At 48.8% G+C, this 27,111-nt stretch overlaps 1 protein-coding gene across 1 annotated transcript in view; it reads right to left on the reverse strand.

The window, feature by feature from the left end:
• The window catches only part of Nup210 (nucleoporin 210), a 95,265-nt gene that overhangs the window by 18,372 nt on the left and 49,782 nt on the right, over positions 1–27,111 (reverse strand). The window contains exons 17-28 of the mRNA XM_050160327.1: positions 22,384–22,576; positions 21,546–21,652; positions 20,711–20,815; positions 20,514–20,615; positions 11,047–11,175; positions 9,773–9,900; positions 9,524–9,659; positions 8,123–8,185; positions 7,825–8,004; positions 4,618–4,698; positions 3,361–3,492; positions 1,519–1,677 (exon numbers count right to left, since the gene is read on the reverse strand). Coding sequence (XP_050016284.1) covers positions 1,519–1,677; positions 3,361–3,492; positions 4,618–4,698; positions 7,825–8,004; positions 8,123–8,185; positions 9,524–9,659; positions 9,773–9,900; positions 11,047–11,175; positions 20,514–20,615; positions 20,711–20,815; positions 21,546–21,652; positions 22,384–22,576 — 1,515 coding nt within the window. The remainder of the gene's footprint in view (positions 1–1,518; positions 1,678–3,360; positions 3,493–4,617; positions 4,699–7,824; positions 8,005–8,122; positions 8,186–9,523; positions 9,660–9,772; positions 9,901–11,046; positions 11,176–20,513; positions 20,616–20,710; positions 20,816–21,545; positions 21,653–22,383; positions 22,577–27,111) is intronic.

Here is a 27,111-nt window from a genome sequence, read left to right on the forward strand (position 1 = left end):
ACCTGTGGTTTCTGTCTTTGAAAACCTGCTTCTTCGTCCCTGAGCTTAGCATGCATGAGGAGGAAGCGGGGGTGTCTTTCTTCTCTAGGAGGGGATGTGAACTTCTTTTTATTTCTCCTTGTCATCAGGGGATACTTTAGTTTTTCTTTGCAGCTTAGAAGGGTTCAGGGGTTACAGAATCCCTGATTATCAGCAGAATGTACTTGAAGTGAAAACACCGTCTAGGGAGCTAAGTTATCAACTCATTGTGTGTATGTGTGTGTGTGTGTGTGTGTGTGTGTGTTAGCCCATGAGTGTGTCTGGGGGAGGAGGGGTTAAGGCAGAGGTCACCTTCAAATGTTATTTCTTAGGCAATATTACCTTTTTTTTCTTTTTCTTTTCTTCTTTTTAAAGACAAAGACTCTCACTGCCCTGGGCCTTGCAGATTAGGTGAGGTGGACTGGCCAGCAAGCCCTAGGGATCCCCCTAGCTTTACTTCCCCAGTGCTAGAATTATAACTACAATCACCATACCATGCTTTATTTTTAATGTGTAGTAGCAGTCTGCCTTCATGTATGTATATGCATTATGTGTGTGTCTGGTACCCACAAAGGCCAGAAGAGAGCATCAGATCTCCTGTAATTGGAGTTATAAATGGTTATAAACCACCATGTAGGTACTGGGACTTAAACATGGGTCTTCTGTAAGAGCAACAAGTGCTCTTAATCTGAGTCATCTCTCTAGGCCCACACCTAGCTATTTTTTTTAAAAATGGATTCTAAGGATCAAGCTCAGGTCCCCAGACTTGTACAGTAAGCCCTTCACTATCTATTTCTCCAGTCCAACTTCTCTGTCTCACAGGGCCTAGATGCAGGAGGAAAAGGTCTAAGAGGGATAGGAGCAACAGGCTCTGGCAGGGGAATCTCTGGGCCAGATCTAGTTGATTTCAGTGTTAGCCAAAGGCCCTCCCTCTCTACAGCACAGAACACAGCTCTTCCAACCCTGTGTGGCCTTGACCCTTTGTCCCTTGGGCCTCTGGTTCAAACACAAGTGGTCTGCCTGGAATGTTCCATGTGAGCACTGGATGTGTCAATGCCAGGAGTAGGGAGGAGCAATCCTGCCTCTATTAGGAAGCCTAGAAGGGATTGTTAAATACAGGTGATTAAAGGAGCTCGTGTCCCTGTCAGCAGTCCCTAATATTGAGATAACTCACGGACCTCAAACTAAGAGTAAGCTGCACTTCTGGAACACTTCAAGATGCTTCCAGACTTCTGTATGGACTATTCACTAACTCATCTCATGCCGCAGTCCCTCCTCTTTGGAGCTGTAGTCAGCTCCATCTCTGCCTCCCCTGGTACCTTCTATACACCCTACTCTCCATCTCCCTCCCTCCCTGATCACACACAGGTGGATGCCTCCAGTTGTTCAGTAGCCTAAGTGGTCCTCGAGGCTGGGATGGCACAAGGCCCCCATCCTAGAACTCAGGCCACTGGAACTCCCTCTCCCGTTCATGTGGCTCCCACCCATCCTGCCCCTTACCTGAATCTGGATCTCATCTGAGAGCTCTTTGCCAAGGCCATGCAGCTGCCCAGCTGTGGGGTCCAGAGCTTTGACCACCAACCGCAGTCCAGTCCGACCTTTCACCCGGCCATGCACATTCATGGCAAAGTTGTACTGAGGAGGGAGTCGGATAGATGCCTGGGAAAGACATCAAGCATGTTTCCATGAAAGAGGTCTAAGGCCCCAGCATTCCTAGAAGAGTGATAGATGGGCATACTGGCCCCAGATAGGTACCTGACTTTTCTCAGAGGCCACTGTCTTGCCGCCAGGGTCAGATGGCAAACCCAGAGTGGAACAGATGGTGTTCTTCCAGCACCACAGGCCACATTTCCCCAAGTGGGGGTGTTTAGATAATTCTGTGTTCACACAACAACCACTTTCTTTAGAGCAGCATGTCCCAAGCCTTCTGTATGCAGAGGTATGTCAGGAGTCACCCGGAGATATGCTGGGCCTTGTAGGGTTTCTCACAGAGCCACCGATACAGAGTATGTAAATAATCACATTGCTAGTGTCCCATGCAAACAATCCAGGCAATACCCTGGCCCTGGGGTCAGAGCCCCAAGAAGTATGGGTCCTCTGTTATATAAACCTGAACAGTTAGGAAATCCTTACCCTGGCCTTGGCCTTCTGGGCTAGCTCCACCTTCCATGGCAAAGAACAGAAGGGGTCTTCTAAAGCAACCTCGCTCAGGACACTGTAACCAAGGCTGCTGTGACCTAAGCCTGAAGCCACAGGAGCTGGCACTGTAAAATTTCCCCCTTGCTGGGCGAGCCCTAAGCAAGTCCTTTTCCGTTCATGGGCTTTAATCAAAGTCTGCCCTGTCTAGCCCCAAGATCTCAGAGGTGGCTGGGATCCTGGAGGAGAGTTGATGGACAGGGGTTTACCCTCTGAGATAAACCAGAGCAAAGACCCAGGGCTGCCTGGCACCATGACAAAAAGCAGGTACAAAGCTATAGGCCCTAACCCAGAACCTTCTGGAAGTCAGGTGACTTTCCTGCCAGCTCGATACTCTTGTTGCCGTCTGTTAGCAGTCATCTGCAGTTGCAGTTTGGCTATGGTTTGCCCCCGCAAGGGTTCTTGTATTATAGATTTGGGCACAAGCTGGGCAGTGGTGGTGCATGCTTTTAATCCCAGCACTCGGGAGGCAGAGGCAGGTAGATATCTGTGAATTCAAGGCCAGCCTGGTCTACAAGAGCTAGTTCCAGGACAGGTTCCAAAGCTACACAAAGAAACCTTGTCTCAAAAAAAAAAAAAAAAAAACAAAAAAAAACAAACCCCAAACCAAAACAAACAAACAAACAAAAAAACTGGGCATGAGAGGTGATGTGATGGAGCCCATGAGGAAGGGGTCCCAGCAAGTCAACTGCTGGGGAGGGCACTATCCTCAGAAGGGATTATCATAGACTTTGACAGATTTCTGTTAATTCCTAAGAGTGTGTTGAGATGTGTGTATGTAGGTATACACACACACACACACACACACACACACAGCGGGTGGCAAAGACTTCTCTCTCCAAGCCCTGGCTTCCTGTTTCATGCCATTTCCCTCTACACATATCATACCATGGTGCCAACTGCCATGCTGTGATGTGACCAGCACAGTCCTCACTAGGTGGTGCAGATACTAGTGCCACGCTGTGAAACTAAATAACCTCCTTTTCTACATAGAGTATCCTGCCTCTGCTATATTTTTATGGAAACAGAACAGGGGCAGATATACCGTAAATAGCAATAGGTAGACTTCTGTGAGACAATGTGGTGGGACCCTCAACCAGTAAAGATGATGGTTCAGGCAGGGAGTTGGGATTTCTGGGTGATTACCTCATGGTGCCGCCCTCGAAGGTCCAGGATATCCCGTTTGGTGACAGACCAGTGGAAGGTCAGGCCTGGCACAGCATTGCCAAAGGAGAAAGGACTCTGGTTGCTGGTGATCCCAGTGACGTAGACAGGCATCTGGGGGAAAGCCAGGCTTTGTTACTGCTGGTTCCAGCACTAGGTACCGTTTCTCCCACATCCCCATCCTTGCTGGCCCCAAAGCTTCCCTGCTTCCCTTATGCAGTGGGAACTGTGCCCTGGTCTTTCCTAATCTGACAAGGGCAAGGCAGAAGATCTGAGAGTTTCACATAACACAAACAACACATAGGCAAGATTAAACCCTGCCCTGTCACAGTAGGACTGTGCATGTAAAGTCCCTTTCTGGATGAAGTCCTGGAGCTCTAGGACACCCAAGTTTGCCTCACAATACTGCACAACTGCCCCAGGCCCTCAGGCCTTTTTCCTGCTCCAGCAGGGAGACTCTGTTCTTGGGGAAGGACACAATGTGGTGAATACTTCAACTTGCTTGTTCAGTGCACTGGTGAAAGTCATGTGGCTTCTAGGGAAAAAAGGTTCCAAGCATGTTGCCTGGGCAATTCCTAGACCTCTCCAGCCCCAGGTTCCTCAGTCATGTACCAAAACAGTGCAGAAAGGACTGGGCCTGTCAGGGACACTCATGGGCTTTTCCTCATCTTTATTTCCTATGCAAAAGGTCTGACAGCCACACAGAGGCACTTACAGCAAATGAGATGCTGTAAGTCACCCAGGCACAACTGAAAGCACACAGAGGAGATGGAAGCGAATGCTACTCCATTATATGTAGGAGACTTCATGTCTTCAGATACAGAAGAACCACATCCAACTGGGTGACCTTGGGCAGAATGCCACCTTTCTGCTCATCTGTGATGCAATCCAACTCCACCTCGAGTACTATTATGATCACCTAAAGGAACAAGTGTATGGAGCATACACTGTAGAGCAAGTACCACAGACCCATGATCTGTGCCAGGCCAGGTGCCAGCCTAGTTGCTGAAAGGCAGCAGCCTTAGGAACAAGAAGATGCCAGTAAGGAAGGCTGCAAACATGGAGTTTGGGGATGAATGTTGACACCCATGGTACAAGTGATCTGAGTTCCACAGATCAACATGCTCCACAGATGAAGGGTAAAGGTGGTGCCCTCACAGGGCATGGTGAATCAGCAGTGTTGTTAAGAGCCTGGGCTCAGAGCCTAAGGCCTCCTGACCCATCAGGTTCCCACCTCACCTGGGTTCCAGTCCTCATTCGCGTGATTGGGGCACGAATCCTCACTGCCTGGAGCTGCAGCACTTCTACCTCCACATGGTCCTAGAAGAGAGTTGGGCTCAGGCTACACAGGACAGGGGAAAGAGGCATCTGTCCAGCTACGAAACAGCAGCAGCATACTCTTAGCCTGAGGAGGTCTTGCTTTGGGGATGGATCACTCCAAAGGACCAGCCTACTCAATCCAATCCAGCTGCTACAAGTCCAAACAGTGGGCAGGAAACCAGGACCATGATTTGCTCTTCTCTGGGCTGTATGCGCCTCTCAGGATAGGCCTCAGACACTCCCATACTCAGCCTGTCTGCCTCTCTAACTCACCAGGATACAGGGAGGAGTAGAGGAACCAGGTCACGTCTGATGGCAGCAGGCCTTACATCTTCCTTTATCCTTAGCTCTATCAATCAACTGATTTGACCAATGACTGTACTGGCTTCTTCAGATGCTGCTAACGGGGGGTGGGGGGAGTTGGGCTAATAAGCTTTTCAGTTCTTTAGACACTGCCCATGTGGAGTCCGTCTCTGCTGTGGTGGTTTGAATGAGAATGGCTTCAAGAGACTCATTAATTTGAGTGCTTGGTCCCCAGTTGCTAGAACTGTTTGGAAGGGATAAGAGGTATGGTCTTTTGGAGGCGGTATGTCACTGGGAGTGTGCTTTGAGATTTCAAAGGCCCATGATATCCCCATTCTTCACTCTTGGTCTCATGGTTGCGGCTAAGATGTGAGTCTCAGCCACTGCTCCAGCACCATGCCTGCCTGCCTGACTCTGCCACGCCCCTGCCCTGATGCAGATGAACTCCCACCCTGAAACTAAGCAAGCCCCCAATTAAGTACTTCTTTTATTTATTTATTTATTAAAGCTTTCTGTCTCTTCCCCACCACCGCCTCCCCTTTCCCTCCCCCTCCCCCAATCAAGTCCCCCTCCCTCGTCAGCCCAAAGAGCAATCAGGGTTCCCTGCCCTGTGGGAAGTCCAAGGACCACCCACCTCCATCCAGGTCTAGTAAGGTGAGCATCCACGAAACTGCCTAGGCTCCCACGAAACCAATAGGTACAGTAGGATCAAATACCCATTGCCATTGTTCTTGAGGTCTCAGTAGTCCTCATTGTCCACTATGTTCAGCGAGACCGGTTTTAACCCAGGCTTTTTCAGACCCAGGCCAGCTGGCCTTGGTGAGTTCCAGATAGAACATCCCCATTGTCTCAGTGTATGGGTGCACCCCTCGCGGTCCTGAGTTCCTTGCTTGTGTTCTCTCTCCTTCTGCTCCTGATTTGGACCTTGAGATTTCAGTCCGGTGCTCCATTGTAAGTACTTCTTTTAAAAGATGCCATGGTCATGGTGTTTTGCTATGGCAATAGAAGAAGTAACTAAGACATCCACCTAGTATCCTATTATTTAGGCAAGTGCTTGTTTTCATAAGAGGGGCTCAGAAAGTCCTTCCTTCCCCTTATCTTTCTCATTTGTCAGTTCTAGCTGTTTCTGGACCATCCCTTGGCCTCGGGATGCTGGTGTGTTCAGGGTTGGACAGATGGAACCAGCAGCATCTGACAGAATCATATGCCCAGTGTGGATGTGGAAGCTACAGGCTGAGCCTCTCAGAATAGCTTGTAACAAAACCTCCTCACCCTGCCAAGGACCATGATGGAACACAGGTGAAGGAGAGGCCCAGAAAGGTGAGAACCGGACAGCTGGGAGGGCCTGGGCAAGAGTAGAGAGAAGGTCATGGGGATGGCCAGGGCTGTGCCTTCCGGATGATGGGAGGAGAAAAACGAGCCTATTTCTGAAGCCACAGTTCTTTCTACTGAGGGAACAGAGAGGGGCATCCTGGGGTCTTTCATTTCACTCTCTGGGATGTCTGTGTGAACCCTGGGTACCACTGGGATAGTTTTATATGCTCCTTGCTATCTCCACAAAATCGATACATAGAATTGGGACAGCTGCCTCTGCCATTCAAAAAGACTCTGTGGTTTAACTTGGATTCTTAGAGGCAGATACTGAAACTGCTAGATAAAGGAGCCAATCAATGAACGCAATGTCAGATCAAAGTCAGCCTCAGGGAGCCAGGACTATCAGGCCCAAGGGGGGTGGCCACTCATCAGGCCCCCAGGCATGTGCTTAGATGCTCCCAGTGTAGAGGGTTGCACAGGCTGCACACAAGGGACCTCCTAGAGGGATGGGGAGAGTGGGGCTTGAATAAACTACTTGTCACCTTGTCACTGCACACCACATAAGATCTGTGAGCACAACCACAGGAACATTCCAAGATGCCTGTGTGAGCCACTGTGGAAAAGGAGGGTGTGCGTGTGTGCGTGTGTGTTGGAGAGAGAGAGAGAGAGAGAGAGAGAGAGAGAGAGAGAGAGAGAGAGAGAGAGATATCCAGATGCCCTTCTGGTTTTATCATAAGGCCCTCTTGGGAGTAGAAATGATCCTCCACTGCCTTCCAGAAAGGGAAGCTGTCAGTCTTTGAAAATTGACTTTCACCTGTTGTCAGCAACCCCACTGGTGTGGGTCAGGGAACACCTCCAGAGGGAGATGACTACTTCAGCTTCACTGCTGGACAAAAAAAGCAGCTGGAAAATAAGCCCACCAAAGAGCCTAGGCGGCTAGAGCCAGTGGGCCCACGGTTAAAGAGGAGATGACTGAACTACAAATCTAGTCTGAAATTACTGGCTGCCATACGCCATGATCCCACCACCCATCCATGGATCTAGGCACACACGGTTACACACAGAGAACCTCATCAGGACTGACCCCTACCATCCCATCACCACATGATCAGGACCCACTACAGACAGTGCACAAAAGGTCCCAGAGCTCTGACCTCAGGCAGTCCTGGGTCAAGGCTCAGAATCACCACAACAGCCATGGGTGGGCTACTAGCAGGGTTGCCACACAATTCATCTGCAAAGGGGAAACACAGCAAAACATATACCGAGGAATCCAAATATATACCAGTGTTCCCCAGCACAAGCACCCTCATTATATACCACAGAGCCTGTAAGGGCTGGGCATACTGAGATCTTATCCCAGAGAGCAGCGGGAAGAACCGAGTAGGCTCAGTCTGGAGAAGAGCCATCTCAGGTCTGGGTATCCTCAAGGAGCAGAGATCAAACCTGGCAGAAATCCAGGGGCAAAACCACCACTCCCAAGAACCAACCGCCAGTGGCATATGATACCTGAGAGACGATGACGACCTTGCCAGTCTCAGCATCCACCGCCTGCACGACCCCCAGAACAGAGCCATTGCCAACCATGAGCCCACGCACCAGCCCAGCACTGCTCACTGCTGCCACACTGTCATTGTTGATGGAGAAGAGGATGTTGGACTGAGGCTGGGGGCCACCCTCGGAGGTGATCTAAGAAGTGAGGAACAGTGGCTCTTGTCAGGACCAGCCACGCTGAGGAGCCCTCATCATCCCATGAGCGTAAGGATGCCCACAGCGAAGGCCTGTGTTGACCTGCAGTGGCTCCTACCTGCATCATGGCTCCAACGATCAGTGTCACCTTCCTGGGTATCAGCCTGAATGGAGGGAAGACCTGGATGTGGTGGGAGAAGAGAGAAGGGACTGGCACCTGCAAGCCGACACTGGCTACACACGATGTGCAATGCACATGGGGTATGGACATCCCTTAGCTGAGGGTAACTGGCAGTGCTGGGGATCCCTATGATCACAGAAATAATGACCTTTGACCTGTCAGTGCAGGTTTCAACATGTGGCCCCACTAGCAGCACTAGTACTTCCTGATATCATTCTGAGGACCCATCAGGAATCCTCTGGTCTAATCTACCTGAGACCTATGAAGCCCGAGGCAGGTCCCTGTGATTTGAGGCCTGACAAGTCCTACAGTAATTGAGGGTGTCTGCTGAAGTTGTGACTGGGGTCTCCAGAATCCTGACTCGTCTTTAGAAAGCTGCCTCTAGCACTACTGAAAGCAAACTGTCCTGGAACAGGGCTCTACTTCAACAGCTGCACCATTTTTCTGTGGAAGAAAAGGCTCAGGAGCAGTCAAAGGCGATGTGGACAGCCCGTCTCTGCAGCAACCTTGCCCCACAGCCCCCACAAGTTCCTGCTTGTCAACCATGTAAGAAGTGCTCCAAGGAGAGCGTGGAGACTGCTCTGGGCTAAGAATTAGTCTTGGTTAGGCTGTGCTATTTATAGGCAGAAACAAATTCCTCACCACCAGTAGGAGGAAGGCACACTTCCATCTGGAGGCACAAACCGCCTCCGCCTGCTTCTGACGGCAGATCAATGAAGCCTGCCACCCATGTGGCCGAGACCTGCAGAAGATGGTGCTATTGCTGTTGCTAGTGGGTATCTGGGGATTCTTGGGCAAGGTGGCCTGACCCTGGCTGCCCTGACCTCTGCCTACAGTGGGATACCAATGAAAAACTAGATGCAGGATAGCCTATACCACACTGAGAGGGTTTAGGGGCTTCAGAGCTCAACTGATCCTGAACAACCTGCCCAGGAATCCTCTGGCAGGTGCTCATGGCCCTCCTGGGCCTGGGCTAAGGCTCAGAACTGACTGGAGGAGTTAGTTCTATACAAGCTAAAATCAGCCAATGGCTTCCACCCGGCCACTGCTTTCTGGAAAGAATCTCTGCCTATCCTTTGCCACGGGACAAAGCATAGCACTTCTCTGAACTGCCTGAACTCCTGTGCCACAGAAGGAAGTTAATATCTCAAGCCCCTTTTGGTTCTGCATCTATTTTTGTCACCCATATACCTGGGGCTGGTGACTATGCTTCTGCTCAGAGGACATGGTAAGGTACAGACTTTAACAGGGTTTCTTCTTATAGCTGAAATCCTAGCCTGTCACTATAAAGACACGTCCAACTAGGATGGAGCCATGCAGAGCAAGGAGCAGAACTACCTCAATTTGTTGTGGGGTGGAGCTGACTCTCTGCCCAGATTTGTCCATCACGCTTGCAGACAGGCTGGTCTGGCCAATGGCCACACCATACACAAGGAATGTGGCCGTGTAGTTGTCTAGAGCTTCGTCGAGAGTCCTGAGACAGAAAGAAGCATTAGATTCCTCCTCCAAGGAAGAGCTGCTTGAGAAGCTACAAAGAGAATCAGTCCCATCTCCTGGATGCCCTTCCCAACTCCTATGAAGACTCACACCAGTGTGATTATCTGGGAGGCGGCTCGCAGCTTCAGGTCCATGAAGGTGAAGTACTTGGCCAAGAAAGGCTTCTTGTAGAAGTCCAACACGCGGACATAGGCCTTGACTGCCTTTCCGATCTCCACCTAAGGCACAGACAGGTTCAGGAGTGGTCTCTCAGTGATCATTCCCCCAACATGTGGCTCCTGAGGTTTGTAGGGACAGCACCACCAACCTCCAGTTCAGAACTTGGGAACTAGCAATAAGCTACCCAGAATGATGTCTGGGTTTGGCCAATCAATGAGTGAAAAATGATAAGTTTATAGTATACGGGGAATAGGGAGACTTGGCCATAGCATGAGGCATGAACTCCACGTTCTACTAGTGGGCTACCAATCATATTAGAGAGACAGGACACAGCTTAGAACATAGGCACAGAGGAGCTTAGTGTCTGAACAGCTCAATCTTTGCAGTATATCAGCAGGCACTTTAGGAAAGGAGACCTGGAGTGCCCACTGAAGAGGAATCTAGTGAGCAAGCTGGAGGGAAGCTGGCTGTGGTGGCACTCAGGAGGTTGAGGCAGGAGGATAGTGAGTTGAAGGTCAGCTTGAGATATACAGCCAACCTGTCTCCATAAGGAAATACTCTGGAGAGAATTTGAGTCTGGGTAATAGAATCTTAGCTTTAAGCTATGAAATCTAAGATGCCTGACCATCCCTCTTTCAATGACAAACCTTTGCACCAGCACAGGTAGCAGGGACTGGGCAGCAAGCCCTAGAAGCCTAGCTTCAGCCACCTCAGCCCTGAATCAGTTTCCCATTCACACAAAAGGAAAACTTAGGTCTGTTGTTTACTCACATCACAGGACACTTGGCAGTACTGAGTTTTACTCAATTGTCCCTGAAATTCCCAAGAATCCTCATCCTACATTCTAGGGCGAAACTCTATGCTCAGCAGGGTATGTGCCAGGATGGTGAATAACCTATGTGAGCCAGAGGATATGCATTCCCAAGTCAAAGCTAATTCAGTCAATCCAGCAGGCAGGATTTACTGCCAAGCTTTAGCGATGACAACTGTGATAAAGAAATATAGCAGAGACATCAGCCTGCATTGTCCACGAGAAGCACAGAAGTCAGAGATGGCAACCTAAGTTCGGCCACTCTGGAGAGGACAAAAGTGGGCAGGATTCAGGAGGAAAAGTAAAGGACATAAGGAAACACTTCCCAGGACATACTGTTCCTGCTTTACGTGCATCAGCAGAGAGGCGGCTGTGTGGAGAAGTGTCTACTAACCTTGTCCACCACGCGGACGTAGAGCTCCTGGATGTCTGAGACATGAATGACAGCTCTTGCCGGGGCCGGGAAGGCCAGGCATAAGTCATGGACCATGACAGTTGATGAGCCTGGGAGCAGAGGGTGCACCTGCAAAGCAGAGGAGGACAGAGTCATAAGGCCATAGGTCCCATTCTGCTCAAGGGGTCACTAGCAGTATCTTGCCTTCTGAGATGCCAGCACTCAGGAACTACATGGCTAGAGGTGGACACAGAAAATCCTCTTTCACCCCAGCAGCAAGAGCATGAACTGAAGATGGGGTGTTATAGTGCCAGAGGGATCTAAAGCAACATTCATTTCAATTTTATGCATTTTATAAAAAGGTGGGTAAAAGTTGATCCAAGTGTGATGGATGAGAACATACACAATAACCTGGAGGCAGAAGAGTCAAACCCAAGATGGCTCTAATAATAGCACCACATCCCTAGGAATCTCATATGAACTGCAAGTTAGGAGCTGATAAAACTGAGGACAGACAGCAGCTTCCAAAAGAGTTCTTGTCTGAATCCACAACACAATAGAGCTGAGGACAGACCACCCAGGTCACCCATTCCTGGGTTCCTGCGGGCCTACCCATCTCTGCATCTCAGCTTTGCTTGAAGTCATGACCAACTAAGAGGTTTTAGGTGAATAAATAAACACAAGCTTGAATTTCCCACTCTTAGGCTCCCACAGCACCCCTTTATCCTTCCTTAACCACGCAGCCCTAGAGAGCTCCCATGGCATTCACAGCTCAGCTACAGTAGCTCCTTGCAGGGGACATCTGTCAATCGAACATGGACTTGCCACATGTCCTTTAGGCATGTGCTGGGTGACTTCTAAGGCTGGGCAGGCAGGGGCAAGGCGAGTGATTGACTTTGCCAGTTAGATTCTGTCACAGTGGGGCTTGGGGGTATAAATGCATTCTGCAAGCAGTTCAGCATTATAAACCTAGTTCCAATACCAAGGTTTTGTGGGGTGGGGTTGGAGATGGAAATAGGTTCTCCGTCAATGGGAAATAACCAACTTTCTGCCTCTTCCCCCAGTCCTCAGCTGATGGCTCCAATTTCAAGCCTCACTTCTCTCACCAGATAGGCATGCTCTTCCCTCCACTGGGCTGACTTCCCCTCATCACTGTTTGGAATTTTTTAGCTTGCCTTTCTCCTTCATGCTGACCTCCACCTTCCCAAAGTCTTCACAGAGCCTGGTATCTGGCACTAGTGGCCTGCACCCAACCTCCAAACCTTGATCAGACCCAGGCCCGCAGCGTTGAGGGAGTCTGATAAAGCACTGAAACCAGGTGCTTAAGCTTGCATAGCTTTGCAGAGCAGAACTGGCTTGGTTAAAAATGGGAAGTTCTGAAGAACTCTGCAGAGAACTCAGAACCTATGGATTCTGATCCAGCAGCTTTAAGGTACAAAAGAGCAAACCATGCCTCAAGGGCAGGGTGGAAATAGCCTGGAGGGGAGCTAGAGATCTAACCCAGTGGCTCAGTTCTCCATTCAGGGGCATTGCCTCCTTTGCAGGGAAACAGGGCCTTCAGCATCCAGAACAGGAGGAGAGGAGTGGAGAGGGCCAGTAGGGAGAGTCTGAGCTAAGAAAGGCCTAAGCCCTCAGGTAGCTGGGGTAGATAAAATTGGAAAGCTGGGCCAAGCTGCTACGTGCAGGTGTAACTGAGCTCCAGGGCACATCCAAGCAGATGAGGTGTGCCTGGCTTATTTAATATGATGGCTTAAAGTAGATTAACAAAGATCCCAGGGTGGGAATCACACTTAACATTCCAGAATGATGGCTGTGGGATCTGAGCTGTTGCCGCTAGCCAGTCTGGCATTAACTATGGGTGGGGAAGCCACCGGTCATCAGGCTTTGCTGCGGATGGTTATTACATCTCCCCTAAAGAAAGCTCATACAAAATTGCACAGAGGAATGAGCACTTCTGAGAACATGACCCGAGCCTCCGGTCTGACGCGCACGCAGGAGCTGCTGCTGTCAGGAGCTGGCATGTCCTTTATAACCTGAGGAAATTACACAGTGCACCCGCTGCTGACAGACCCAATGGGCAAGCAAGCGTGGGTGGGCTTTTTCTGTTTTTCCCTCCATCCTTCGGAAAAAAAAAATCACTTTGCACATTTTAAATAAAAGCATAAAATGGCAGTGAGGAAATCAATTCCTCTTCCACTTGGCTTCCCAGAAGATGGACATTCAGCCACCTTCCAGATGACAGAAGGGGAGGACAGCACTAGATTGCATGTCGGGAAGCAGCGAGGTCTGGCCTGCTCCACTCCTGGACTCACTTCAGCTTGCTTTATCCAGTAACAAAGCGCTGAGGAGTCCAGTGTGTGAGGTCTTTTAGGAGACAAAGAAACAGCGTGGAGGGAAGTAGGGAGCTGACCACTAGCTAGTAGCCACATGGAGACCCCGACCACTCCTCACTGGACAGTGCAGGTGGCTCATACTTCTCAAGAGTCTGCCACCACATGCTTCTTGATGGACATTCAAGAACACTGAGAAAAGGCAGTGGGGGTGTCTGCAATGAGTTCTCATTTCTAAGTGTTGACAGTGCCACCTGAGAATGTCATCAAGTACTGAGCCCAAGGGAAAGTCCTGTCATCAGTCTGGAGATGATGAATGCATTACTCCTCATTAAGAAACTCTATGGCCCTTAGCTCACCAGCCCCGCCTTCCTGGGCCCCCGTTCACACTTCAGACTTGTGGCATGTGACATTTTCAGATGCATAAATATCCTAATAATAATATTTCTGACCATCACTGGGACCATTAGCTTCGCTTTCTTCTGATGTCCTCATCAGTGCCAGGAAGTAAGCCAAGTTACCATGCAAGAGGACTGAGAGAGACCGATGTCTTCAGTCTCTCCCCTAGCATTCTACAGAGATGACCAGAGTTCACATGAGAACCACAGGTATCCAAATCTCAGCCTGGATAAAACTTCATGCAGTGGTCAGCTCTGCCAGTTCCCCAAGAGCGAGAGTAGGGGCTTGGCACCACACCATCCACAACCAGCCTCAAAGAAGCAGCACACACCTGAGTTCAAGTCCTACAACCGTCACCTCCTACCAACTCATCCCTGGTGTGCTTCTGCTACATCCCAGGGCATCATGGCTGGCCACACACTGCAGTACTGAGTGGTAAAGGCACTAGTATGGCTCACCAGAGCAGAGCCTGCAAGCCTTCTTCCTCGTTACCACCATACTCTGCTAGAGCTTTGTCCAATGAACACAGCAGAAAGAAGTGTCAAGTGCTCAGGGCACATCAAGCTCTCAGTGACAGGCTAAGCTCAGGGGACTCAGGAAATATGAGGAATGGTTTGAGAAGGAAGAAATCCTGAGTTGAAATCAGGTAAACACTCTTCTGTTCAATCCAGCCAAAAATAAAATAAAGGCCCCTTGCAGAGGGTTCTGGGAGCTGTGTGAGCAAAACTAATCAGCCTTGCTCAGCCCGGGGTTCATTGTGTGGGCATGAAAACTTCCATCACAGCCTGCTGTGTGCATCACGCACTCACTTCTCTTCCAAAGACACTGAGAAGCCAACTACACAAATACAGGAGCCATTGTGAAGCCTCAACTCCTATCAATAAGGAAGAACGAGGCATTGTCTAGGAGCTCCGTGAGCACGGCTGTGCGCTTTCTCGTCTGTGAAGAAGAGAAATGAGAATGCTGCTAATTAGCAGCTGCAAAATGCCAAAGAAATGTGCAAACGTGTCCTTCAGATACAGCCCTCTGAAGGAAGCTGGGAGCACCCGTCACAGCCCATCAACACTCTGAAAGATACTGCAGGTTCGGAAGAGGGAGAAGGAAATAGGACCCGATTTCCCCTTGAAGCAGTTGGAGGAGAAAGCGGAGACCCAAGGTCAGTATTCCAAGGAAGCTGCTGAAACAGAAACCACACTCAAGGTGTGCCTCCAAGGTGCTGCTCCCCAGGGTGCCAGACTTGCCGCAGGACAGAATGGCTGCAGCCCACTGTGACTCTGTGAAGATGGGGGCACTGATACCCACATAGCAGTAACCCAAAAATGGCAGTATCTAAAGGAGCTCAGATGTCTTCTACGGGAAGCTGTAGTGCTGGAATCCTTGAGTCTTTCAAAGGAAGGCTGTTTGAATACCTCCAGATATGGTGTACTCACTACCTATACACAGAGCCAAGCTCAACATTGACTCTGAAGAGCACTCACTCCTGGATGAAAAGTCTTTCTTCTGGCCATAGGTTCACCCTCAGCTTACTTAGGAAAGGCAGCCTGACTAAGATGAACTGTAGTTGGTTGCCGTGGCAACAGACATACCTCTCCTGATTTCAAATTCCCCCTTTCTTGATAGTGGGAAGTTATTTTTAATCTCTAGATAAGGTATGTTTCCAGATGTGTGGATGAATTTCTGCTGAAGCTTTTCCTCCTAGCGTCAAGCTCTGACAAGACACACTCACACACAAGCCTGTGCAATTAGTCCCTCTTTTATAAGGGAACAATGGAAATGCTTGGGAAAGTATGAGCATCACACCTACAGTTCCAGCTACTCAGAAGGGAGGTAGGAGGAACACCTGAGCTGAGGAGCTCAAGATCAGGCAGGAAATGAGGGAGACCCCAGGGTCTTAAAAATAAAAAATATAAAAAGACTAGCGAGATGGCTCAGTGGTTAAGAGCCCTGGCTGCTCTTCCAGAGGATGAGGGTTCTATTCCCACTACTCAAGTGGTGGGAGTAAAACCATCTGTAACTCTAGCTCCAGGGGATTTGATGCCCTCCTCTGGCTTCCACAGGCACTGCATACATGCGGTACACACATACATGCAGGCAAAATACTCATATACTAAAATTTAAAAAAAAATTTTAAAAAGGAAATTAAAACAGATTAGAAAACACAGACTAAAGCATAAGAGGATAGTAAAGGAGGAAGAGAAAAATAAATGATCCCTAATCCATGAACAGAGTCAGTGCCTCTTGCAATGCAGACAGTCACATCAGAGCTTGGGAAAAGGAATATCCTAGGTGCCTTGGACTCTTCCAGCAGCATGTACATGTGTTCCTCTCATAGCTACTCTGACCGATTTCCACATTCCCTAAATTAGCTGCATTTGATGTTTCCCTGCAGGTGGACAGAGTGTTTGCTGACCACTAATCTCACCAGTATTATAAGTAAGTCAGTCTTGCATATGGTCTTCTCAAAGATGACCTGCATGGTGGAAGCAGAAGCTTACTATATGGTCAAGGGAACAGTGCCATTGTCTAACACCCTGCACCCTTCTCTCACAGGTGGAGGGAGAAGTCCTGAGCAGGGGCAGGGCAGGCAGCCTCAGGAAGATGTTCATTTGTTGCCTGCTGGGAGCTCTGGGAATCTAACGAAACCTTGGAGGAACTGAGTCTGTTTCCTACCAGAGGTCCAAGCTGCATCTAAGCTAGCAGAGGCAAGGTAGGATGAGGGTGGGGGTGAGGAATGTTAGTTGTCCTTTTCCTCACATACACACTTACAAATACTTTCACTCTAGCCTAGAAGCCCCTGGTACACTACCCCATCTGGAGCATCTATAAAATACCCACATCATGCTTAGTGGTGGAAGGATGCAAACTTTCTCCCCAAATCTAGAGTAAGACAATGGTGGATGTTTTCATCATCTCTATTAACACTACTAGAGACTGTAGCCAGGACAAAAAGGCAAGAAAAAGAAATCAAACTTCCAAATTTGAAGGAAAGGAATCAAACTACCTATATTCACACATGACATGATTACACACACACACACACACAAACCCTAGGGGGATTCACTAAAAAACCTCCAAGAATTTAGCAAGGTTACACAATATGACACCAACATGCAGAAAAAAGAAAATGCTAGAAAAATAAAATTTAAGAAAACAATTCCATTTAGAATTATCACCATGAATAAGAATACTTACACCTCATACTCATGGGCAGAGGCTGTGCATATGGTTAAGGGGCCATCCAAAGTCCTGGCATAACTTTAGCTGGCTTCACAAATACGTTGACATGTTTACTCTAGTACTTACATGGATGGAATTGTAAGGGACCCAAAATAAGTCAAAGTAGACTTGGAAGAGTCAGAAGACTCACACTTATAGATGTTCAAACTTGCTATGAAGCAACGGTAATCTACACTTGTAGTTAACACAAAGAAAGACAAGCAGGTCAATACAGAGCTGAAGCAGAGATGGGACCTCAGAACTAAGCTCATGTCTCTGATGGTTTTTGACATCGATGCCAAAATCATCCAATGCAGAAAAAGGAGAACAATGGCTTCTGGGACAGCTGGGATGCCACACACACACCAGGAAGGTCCTGGGTTCACAGCACAGGACCACCGTTAACTTAGTGTAGACAAAACACAGACAACAACAGGGCCCCATGTGCCATAGACTCTCAGGGAAACATGAAATGCAGGAACACAGACGAGCAGGAAGACGGCTCACTGCCAAGGCTCATAACCTGAGTTCAATCCCCAGAGCCTACATGGTGGAAACAGAGAACCAGTTCCTGCAAGCTGCTCTCTGTCCTTCACAAGCATGCTGTGACATTCATGTTCCTCCCACACTCAATAAAATAAACACACACACACACACACACATATATATATGCAACTTTAAAGCTTTAATAAAAAATTTAAAATTTTATTTATTATTTTTATTTTAACCAAAATTTAAAACATAAGCTTGGAAGCATGCTAACAAGAAAGTAAAAAGGCAAGTTTGAATGAAAAATATGTGCATATCACATCTCATGAATAACTTATATCTAGAATATAATATGATATTCTACAACTTAATAAAGAGTAACAAGCAAAGAATCTAAACAGACATCTGTCCAAGAAGATACAAGAATGAAACACAAAGATGCTGAATGGCTTTACTCATCAGGGAATACAAATCTGCCTCACAAGAAGAGGTCACCCGCACCTATTGGAGTGGCTGGAATATCAAGGTCTGATAATTACAAATGTTGACAAGGAATGGGAGGAACTGGCATGCTCATCCAGTGCTGGTGGGATGGGACATGGGAAACAGTCAGTGGTTGCTCAAAACATGCAGAGTTCCCATTCCACACAAAAACACACACAGGACTGGAGAGATGGTTCAGCAGGTAAGAGCACTGGCTACTCATTCAGAAGAGCTGGTTTCAAATCCCAGAACCCACATGGCAGTTCATAACTATCTGTAGCTCAAGTTCCTTCTTCTGGCCCTCCATGCATGTACATGTTGTATATGACATACATGCAGATACTGGCACATATAAAAAAACTATCAAAAATTCTCCTGTGTACAAATGTTCACAGCAGTATTATTCTCAACAGTAAAGACAGACAGTACGGCTGGGAATGTAGCTCAGGTAGTAGAGTGTTCACCTGGCACACAGAAAGCACTGGGTTGGATTCCCAGCACCACACAGAAACAGGTGTGTTGGTGCACACTTGCAATCCCAGAAGTGGTGAGGTAAGAACATCTGAAGGTCAATTATCCTTTGCTAAAATACACCCTTAGCTTCAGATTGAGCTCCAGGACAATCTGGGCTATATGAAGTCCTGGTTTTGAAGGAGGGGGAAAGGACATATGCCCCCAAATATCAACTAATGGATGAATGAACAAACAAAAAGTGGCATAGCCACACCCAGTCATAAAAAGGAACGAGCTTCTAGAACATTCTACAATACGGAAACACATGCTAGGCAAGGGCCACATGCTGTTTGATTCCATTCACTTGAACTCTGCAGAATGGAAAAATCTATAGGGTTAGGAAATAAATTAGTAGTTACCGAAAGCTGCGACAGGGCATGAGTTTGAAAGAACTCAAAGGAGACAGGTAGCTAGAGGGTTTCCTTTCCAGGCATGCACTCTTAGCACGATGGTGGTGACGGCTGCTCACATCTGTGAACCTACTAAGAACCTCTACACAGTACATGGAGTTGATGAGATGTAGGGGAATCGCCCTTTAGTACCAGCATCAAAGGAATCAATAGAGGACACACGGCCACCCCTCCCCGACCCTGTAAGGCCCCTATGCCCTCTGGTTACCTTTGCCCCACTATCTCCTGACGTCCAGCACCACAGTTAACCCTTGAGTCTAACACTTACAGGCACATTCCTCACGCTCAGTTGGTTCTTCCCACTTTATACCTGTCCAGCTCAGGGCCATTGACTTTGTGATCTCTAAGCTAAGATAGCATGTAGGGAGCTAAACGCACAGACACCAGCACCTGATTGGAGCCATGCCACCAACCCCTGCGTAGTAATGGGTAATGTGTTAGTGTTTCTGAAAACGGGCTAGGCATAGGTTATTGCCTGGGTCACGGCCCTCCGTGGAACACTGGCGCCCCCATGCTGTGACTGGTCTGCAAGGGCTCAGGTGGAGAAACAAGGCAAAGCCAAAAGTAAAGAGCCAGGGGTAACACAGTCAGCCAACCAGACTTCCTGAGTTGAAGCCACACCCCCTCCATTGTAGCACCATGTCAGCTCAGGTCTCCATGGAGTCCTGGGGAGCCTTGACTCTTTGGGAATGAGGCCGGCACACTTTCACCAGAGGAAGCAGAGTTTGGGCTCAGAGCTGCCTGGTGGCAATGCTCTAGCTGACAAGTGCTGACACTGTGAGGGTGGGTGTCATTCTTGACTTCCTTCCAGGAGGAACTTTCCATTTAGTGACTGCACAAGTCCCCTATCAGACACATGTGAGACATTCAGGACAGTTCTTTGTTTTCACTCTTTGGCTCTATTAAGAAACCAAAGGTTAGGGGGCTGGAGAGATGGCTCAGTGGCTAAGAACCTTCCAAAAGGTTGGAGTTTGATTCCCAGTACCCACATGGTCTTTCATGACCAGCTATAACTTCAGTTTCAGGTGATCTAGCATCCTCTTATGGCCTCCGAGGGCACTGCATGTACTTGTACACATACATGCATGAATGCAAATGCTCATACACATAAAAGAAAACTAAAGCACTGAAAAGAAAAAGGAGTTTAAAGAACTCAGATCCTGTATACTAAAACAAGGGATAAAAGTGCAAGTAAGATAACCACGGGCTACACCACAAGAAGAGAAGCAATTCGGGACACGAGGAAAGCAGCATATACTCCGTTCCTCCATGCCAGAGGTCCAACCAGGCCCTTGTCTGGGGAGAGGGTGAAGTGGGCACTATGGAGAGCTAGGAGAGAGTTAAGAATGGAGCTTGAAAAGAAAGTTTCTTAGGGTTACCATGAAGCCGTTTATGTAATAAAGGAATAATTAAAAGATGAATCGGAAGATTGACTGAAAGGAAAGAATTAGGTAATTAACAGTGCAAGTAATTGAAGATAGAGAGTGCAGAGGTGGCATGGGAATGACAGGGGCTTCGAGCAACTTCAAATCTCAAGGCCCTGCATGGTGGGTGTTATTAAGTGCCGGCTTTCTGGAATAATCTGTCAACCTGACTAGACAGCTGGGATCCCGATGCTCAAGCTTACCAGAGCCACGCCCCGAGTGTCCTGGTAGGCCACCTTGATGATGTCTGGGGTGCTCGTGTTGAGGAAGAAGTAGCCAGAGCCTTCTGTGATGTGCAGTTCTACCTGGAGGGAGATGTGGGGATGGGAAGAGATCAGGCTGGGTAACACAGAGTGCAGGGTACCTTGTTTAAAAGGACGGCGGGGGCAAAGGGCCATACCTGGACGCCAGGATGGTTATAGATGGTCACTTCCTCCGGACTGACCCTCACGTCCTCTACGAGAATAAGCTCGATAGAGGCTGACACAGGTACTATAGGGTCATGCTGAAAAAGAAAGGCCAACACTGTCAGATCCAGAAGATAGGGGCCTCACCAGCTACCTCCAAGAAGAGTGGGGCTAGATGCCCCAGGTAGTGGCCTCATTCCAGGAACAGAAGCTTCAAGCAGTGTCAGTACCTAGGGGAGGCCTGGGAGGTAGAGAGAGCCCCGAAGAGGTCAGAAGTGTATGTGAAGGTCTTAAAAGTGTGTCTGTGGGGTGTGAGGCTCCAGTGTGGGAACCAGTGAGGCACTCAAAAGCTAACAAGTGAATGGAACAGGTGAAGACATCTGGGATAGGGATAGGTGAGCATCTACCTCCAGCAGGCCACCTCCTTCCAAATGGAGACAGCTTTCTCTAAGAGGATGCTTCCTTGTCTCAGAATCTGGGCTCTTTAGGGTACCAGCCCCCACATTGCCTGTCCTCGGATATCTATTGCCTCTACACCATTTCAGCAGCAGCTTGCAGGGTGGCTCGAGAGGGTGGATATCATCCAAATAGGACCATTCTTGGGGACCCTTCCATTTCCTCAAATGGACCCCTCCCTACCACACACATGCCCTGAAGCAGCATATCTGCCTGAAGCCTGCAAGAGATGCTGGGAAGAGAAGAATCAAGCAGGTATTGATCCCTAGCAAGGGAGGTCAGGGCCTCCGACACCAGACAGAATCTACACAGAAACAGGAAACATCCTGGTGTTGCTCATGGTCCTACCCACTCATGTCTTCTGGGACATACCGGCTGCTTCACTCTGGCTGCACTCAGGTGGGACTGCTGGTAGCCAGTCACTGTGGCAGAGATGGCTGTGGTTCCTGATGCCTCATGAACCGAAACTGCTTGCAAACCTGAGGGCGCAGAGGAAAAACAAATACTGGCCACCACCCCTTGGTTCCCTTGGGGCCACATTCCTGCTGCCAATTCAGTTTCAAGTTTAAAAGCAGGTAACTGAGTTTACTGAGGCTTTTAGTCCTGTAAGGGTTAATAGCCCAGAACAGAATTGTTGAGGTAAGTTAAGAGGACAGGCTCAACACTGGGCTGCTGAGGAAGTTTGTCACTGTCACAGCATGGCCAAGGAACTTGGGACAGGAGCCCATTCTGCTCTGGGTCCTATCTCTTATACCTATACGGGATTAAAGGAACACAGTAAAGCTGGCCGTACTGGTGCAGGCTTACAATCCTAGCACTCAAGAGACAGGAAGACCTCACGTTTGAGGCCAGTTTGACTGCAGACGAAGACCTTGTCTCAAAACAAACAAAAACCAAACAAACAAACTGTCAAATAAATAAAAACCCATAGCAGCCAGGTATGATGGCACTTGTCTTTAATCCCAGCATTCAAGAGGCAAAGGCAGGTGGGTCTCTGATAGTTTGAGGCCAGCCTGGTCTTAATAGTTAGGCCAGGCAAAGCGAGACTCTCTCTCAAAAAAGGGGGGTGGGACATGAGCTCTCTCAGCATTCCATGCTTTAGCTCTAAATGAAGGGAAGCCCCAGATACCCAAGGTCCTAGGCATGAGCAGTGCAGGACCTTCCTGTGTGTCCAGGGTTCCACCGCCCTCTGGCTCAAGACCTGGCTCACCATGTAGCTTCTTTTGGCCTTTTCCATCATCCTGGGATACCAGCTGCATAGGCTGGTCAGGCTCGGTGCTCGCCAGCAATGGCCGTGAAGACTCCCACTGGATGCTAAGAGAGCTGAAGTTATCAAACCGCCGGCCTTGCTGGTCATAGGCACCCAGATCTAACAGGGGATTTCGGTGACTGGATACTGGAACCTGAAAGAAACAGATCAGATGCTGCGGCCACACAGACTCTGCCACAAGTATGACATAAAGCAAGCTGTTTCCCTTATGGGCTCAGACGGCCCTGATGAAGGGGTGGGGGTGAACTGCAAACCAATGCTAAGGAATGACACCACTAAGGTGCCCAAAAGCCTTGTCCAAATGGCTCCTGCTTCTCCATGGGGGATAATGGCACAGAGAGTGTACAGCAAAGAGGCAGCCAAGAAGAGGCAGGAGTATCTTCCCAAGCCTGATCAACTCTTGCTCCAGCTCTTCCTGCCCAGGAAGGTACAAAGGCCTCCATCCTTAGCTTCTCCCATCAAGATAGGAAGCAAACCAATCTTTTGGGACTTTCTTTTAAAAAAGAAGTTTTTTAGATTTATTTATTTTATGTGTATGAGTTTATTTTTGCTTGTACATATGTTCTCCTCATGCCTACAGAGGTCAGAAGAGGTCATCAGATTCCTTGGAACTGGAGTTACAGATGGTTGTGAACCATGTGGGTGCTTGGGAACTGAACCTAGCAAGTATAAGATGAGCAAGTAGTCTTAACCATTGAGCCATATCTTCAGTCCTGGGACTTTCTTTCAAATATGCCTCCTGTGTGGTTATTCACATTATGGGGTGGCCTTTAGCATAGTTTACTATTTACCAATGACCTAATCCATTCGTGCATAGTCCAGAAGGAAGAACTGTCCTCTCTCACCTAAGGGCAACTGTATCACTGAGTCTGGTGAGTGAGATACAACAGTAATTTGTGATAATTCTGGAGGAACCTCTAAGACCTAAGCACAGTCTCCTTCTCTGCACAGTGGCTCCTAGTGATGCACAAGCCAGGACTCAAGCAGCACATGAGCAAGAGCTAAACTTGCACTATGATTTAAGGTGTGGAGTTATAGGGGCGGGAGTTGTTACTGTGACACAGAGAAGTCCATCCTGACTGAAGTTGCCACCAAGCTTCCTACCTCTACCTCCAGGATCCCTCTCCAACTTCTTGTAGCTCTCCTGGTTCTAGACAACGCCTGACCAAACATTCTGCATTTTAAAAGTGTTCCCTCATGCCAGCAACTCAGCTCATCACTTGGGCACACCAAAGGTTTTAGTGACTGGGCAGGACACAAGCTGTGAATGTGAACAGGAACCACAGAGGCCTGCCCCCAGATACCTCATCCCTTCTCCCAGATTCAACCTCTGGTAGAAAGTCAGTGCTTTTCTGCAGAAGGCATCAGCTCTATGCAAGCATGCCTGCAGGCTGACTCCAACTTTCCCACCTCACAAATTGGAAGGCCGTGGCTCAGAGACTGAGCAAGCTCAGTCTCCCAGGTTTAGGGTAGAACACAGCAAGTCGGATTCTCCAAGGACTTTCTATGACATGGGTTTCTCCTTAGGCACCAGCTCAACCCAATCCTGGACTAATTAGCCCCTAGAATACAAGTAGCACCCATGCTTGGTGAGAGGAATGCTGGCTGACCTGCCTGGAGAACCAAGTCTGCCTGCAGTCTGTTATTCCTGCTGGTTGACTCCACTCTGGTGTCTCACCTTGCCAATAATTTACTCTGCAAACATGTCCTAGGTGGCCTCTGGATTTGGAGAGCTATAAAATTAAATTGATACTGCACCCAGATGCACCTTGGGGATATATCTTCTTCAAGGTCCCCTAATGAGACCATAAATCGCAGGGGCCATGCCTGAATGGCTGGCTCATGGCTCGGGAGCACTAGGACTGATGGATCACATGGCAGTTCTGTGTCCAAGGTCCATTACTTCTTGCTGACACAAACAGCACACAGTCCATTCTAAGTCAAGCTCTGCAGTCACGCCATTACCTTTCAGTCCAGAGGCAGCTCACCCAATCTAGCTGAAGACAGACCAGGAACACCATGCTGAGCTCTCCATCAGTGCTTAAAGACAGGGAAAACCTATCTAGATCTGATTTGGTTTTGCCCTCCTGCAGTTCAGCAGCACAGACTGTCAATCTGAAGGCCCTTGCTCTCCAGGTAGCACCCACTCCCCATGCCTTTGCTACCTCAGTGTCCCTCAGTCTGCACAAGGGTGCCTCCTAGAGGTACGCAGGGACAGTGCGCTCTTTGGTTTGCTCACTTGAAGGTGTTTGCTGAGTTTGGGCAGGAACCAAGCTCTGTTCTGGTGATAGGCAGAGACTAAAGTAGGCAAGCAAATTCTATAGTGATAGGTCACTGGGGTATTTGGGAGTGGGAGAAGTGGGAGAGGGTTCAGGTGTGCTGAGGCAGGTGCACATTTAAGTGAAGTCAAAGACCAAGGAGACTCTGGATAGAGAAATGAAGGAGGCATGGAGCCAGAGATGGGAAAGCTGCAAGCCCCAGGACTCAGCCTACCTAAGCCCTGAACACTGACAGAAGGTACAAGGAATGACAAGGCCTTCAACCATAAAAGGCATAGACTGAGGTAAAAGCAGCCAGGAACCAGGGACACAAGGCCCCACGGGCCATTGAAGGGACTTGACTTTCTCACTGGGCTCAACAGAAAACAAACACAGAACAATTTATTATGGCTACTCTCTGGACTCCGCATCCAGTCACACAACCCCATTGTTGGCCTCTATCACCATCAAGGGATGGCTCCCACAGCAAGTGGGGCTTGAACCCAGCCCAGTGTTCCCTCGTGCTGGGTTCATGGTAGAACTTCTGCATTGATTCTGGCTCTTTACCTCCGGCAGGGGACCCAGAAGCAGGCAGATGTTTCCTGAAGATCCAAACTTAGCGCAATGTTATTCCCTCTACCAAAGATAACTACACATACCAGATGTGAGTCCAGGTAAAACTTGACGACAAACCAGGCAGAGAGAGAGAAAGAGGGAGGAGGGTGATGTGGGCTCTCACATATGTGTGGCAGCTAAAATGATACAGAAACAGAGCAGAGCAGGAGGGAGTCACTGGAGACTGGAAGAGGAGAGGGGCAGGAGGAGGATGGGAAGCAGGCACTGAATACAGAGAGCAGTGAGCTCTGGGGTTCTGCAATGCAAAGAGGCAACTAAATGCCAGAATAATATTTTACATAAAGAATAACAAGAGAACAATCTGAAGCTTCCCAATACAATGGGACCATCAATGTTTGAGAGGAAGAATTCCCCATCCTGATTTGACAGCTCACATTACAAGCATGCATGGAATTAATCACACTGTACCCCATAAATGTGCAATAATACAGTGACCAAAAGCTAAAAAGGCTTGAAGCAGGAAACGAGTTCAGGATTTCTTCTCAACTGGTCTGCAAGTCAAGACAGAGAAGTCTTCTCCTGAGCACCCCACTCAGAGGCCAGAAAAAGATGATTTCTCTGCAGTAGACACTGGAGCTGAGCCACCTGCAGATTTTGAGCCTGCAACACCTTCCACCTTGATGAGAGAGTCAGTGGAGAGCGTATAGAAGCTGCACATCTTACTCGAAACCACCATTTCCGGCCCAGGTAAAGCAAGTGGAGGGGATAAGTACAGGTTTGTGGTGTGTTCATTCTTAGCTCCAGTGTAAGCAAAGGTCAGAAGGCAGAACCACAGATCCACACCAGAGCAGCAAGGGAAACAGCCTTGCTTGACTCCAGCAGGAAAAATGAAGGCTGGTCTGATGTGGGAGTGTCATATCAATCTGTTGATTTCATTGGCTGAGCAATAAAGAAACTGCTGGCCCTGATAGGTTAAAAGATAGGTGGGCGGAATAAACAGAATAGAATTCTGGACGGAAGAGGAAGTGAGGTCGGACTCTGCTCTGCTCCCGAAGAGACGCCGTGCTCAGCTCTCCCGGGTAGACGCGATAGCTCTGCTCTCTGAGGCACACGCGATGAAGATGGACATAGGCTAGAATCTTCCTGGTAAGCGCACCTTGGGGTGCTTACAAACATTACTAGAAATGGGCTAGTCCAGGTGCGAGAATTAGCCTGTAAGGGCTAGAGTTCATGGGCCAAGCAGTTAAATGAATACAGTTTGTGTGTTGTTATTTCGGGCATGAGCTAGCCAAGCGGCTGGGGTGTTGGGGACGCAGCCCCGCCGCTTCCTATTTCAACACTCAAGCCCAAGGCATTACAGCTATGCAGCTCCCTTAATGCAGAACAGAACAGAAGGGTGTGGATCACAGGCAAAATTGTCCTTCACACACCAGGGACCCAGCTCTCACAGCACCTGCCCCACAGCTGGATGGGCCATGGACACCCTCAGCATCATTAGGCTCATTCAGGTGTGCAGGAGGCCTGGGCACCCAGAGGTGAGCAATATCTGCTCTGAGATGGCTTCGGGGAGGAAACACAGAGCCACAGGAGGAACTACTATGTTTGGAGATGGATTAAGGTGGTTCTGCATTTTCAACTCTGCCCACCTCAAAGATGGCCATAGTGTTGGGGGGAATGAGGCTAAAAGGTAATGGTTACAAGCATACAGAACTATCCTGGCCACCACGTGGATAGGTGGGAGACTGGAGACCATGACCCAGCCTCAGAGTCACTGCTCCTGCGGCCTTTCCCTTGGCTCTACTAGGTTGGGATCTCCCTATCCTGTTCTCCCTGC

The sequence above is a fragment of the Alexandromys fortis genome, unplaced genomic scaffold (assembly GCF_014885135.2).
Source record: "Alexandromys fortis isolate MF-2015 unplaced genomic scaffold, M_Fortis_MF-2015_v1.1 scaffold_111, whole genome shotgun sequence".
Taxonomy (NCBI): Eukaryota; Metazoa; Chordata; class Mammalia; order Rodentia; family Cricetidae; genus Alexandromys; species Alexandromys fortis.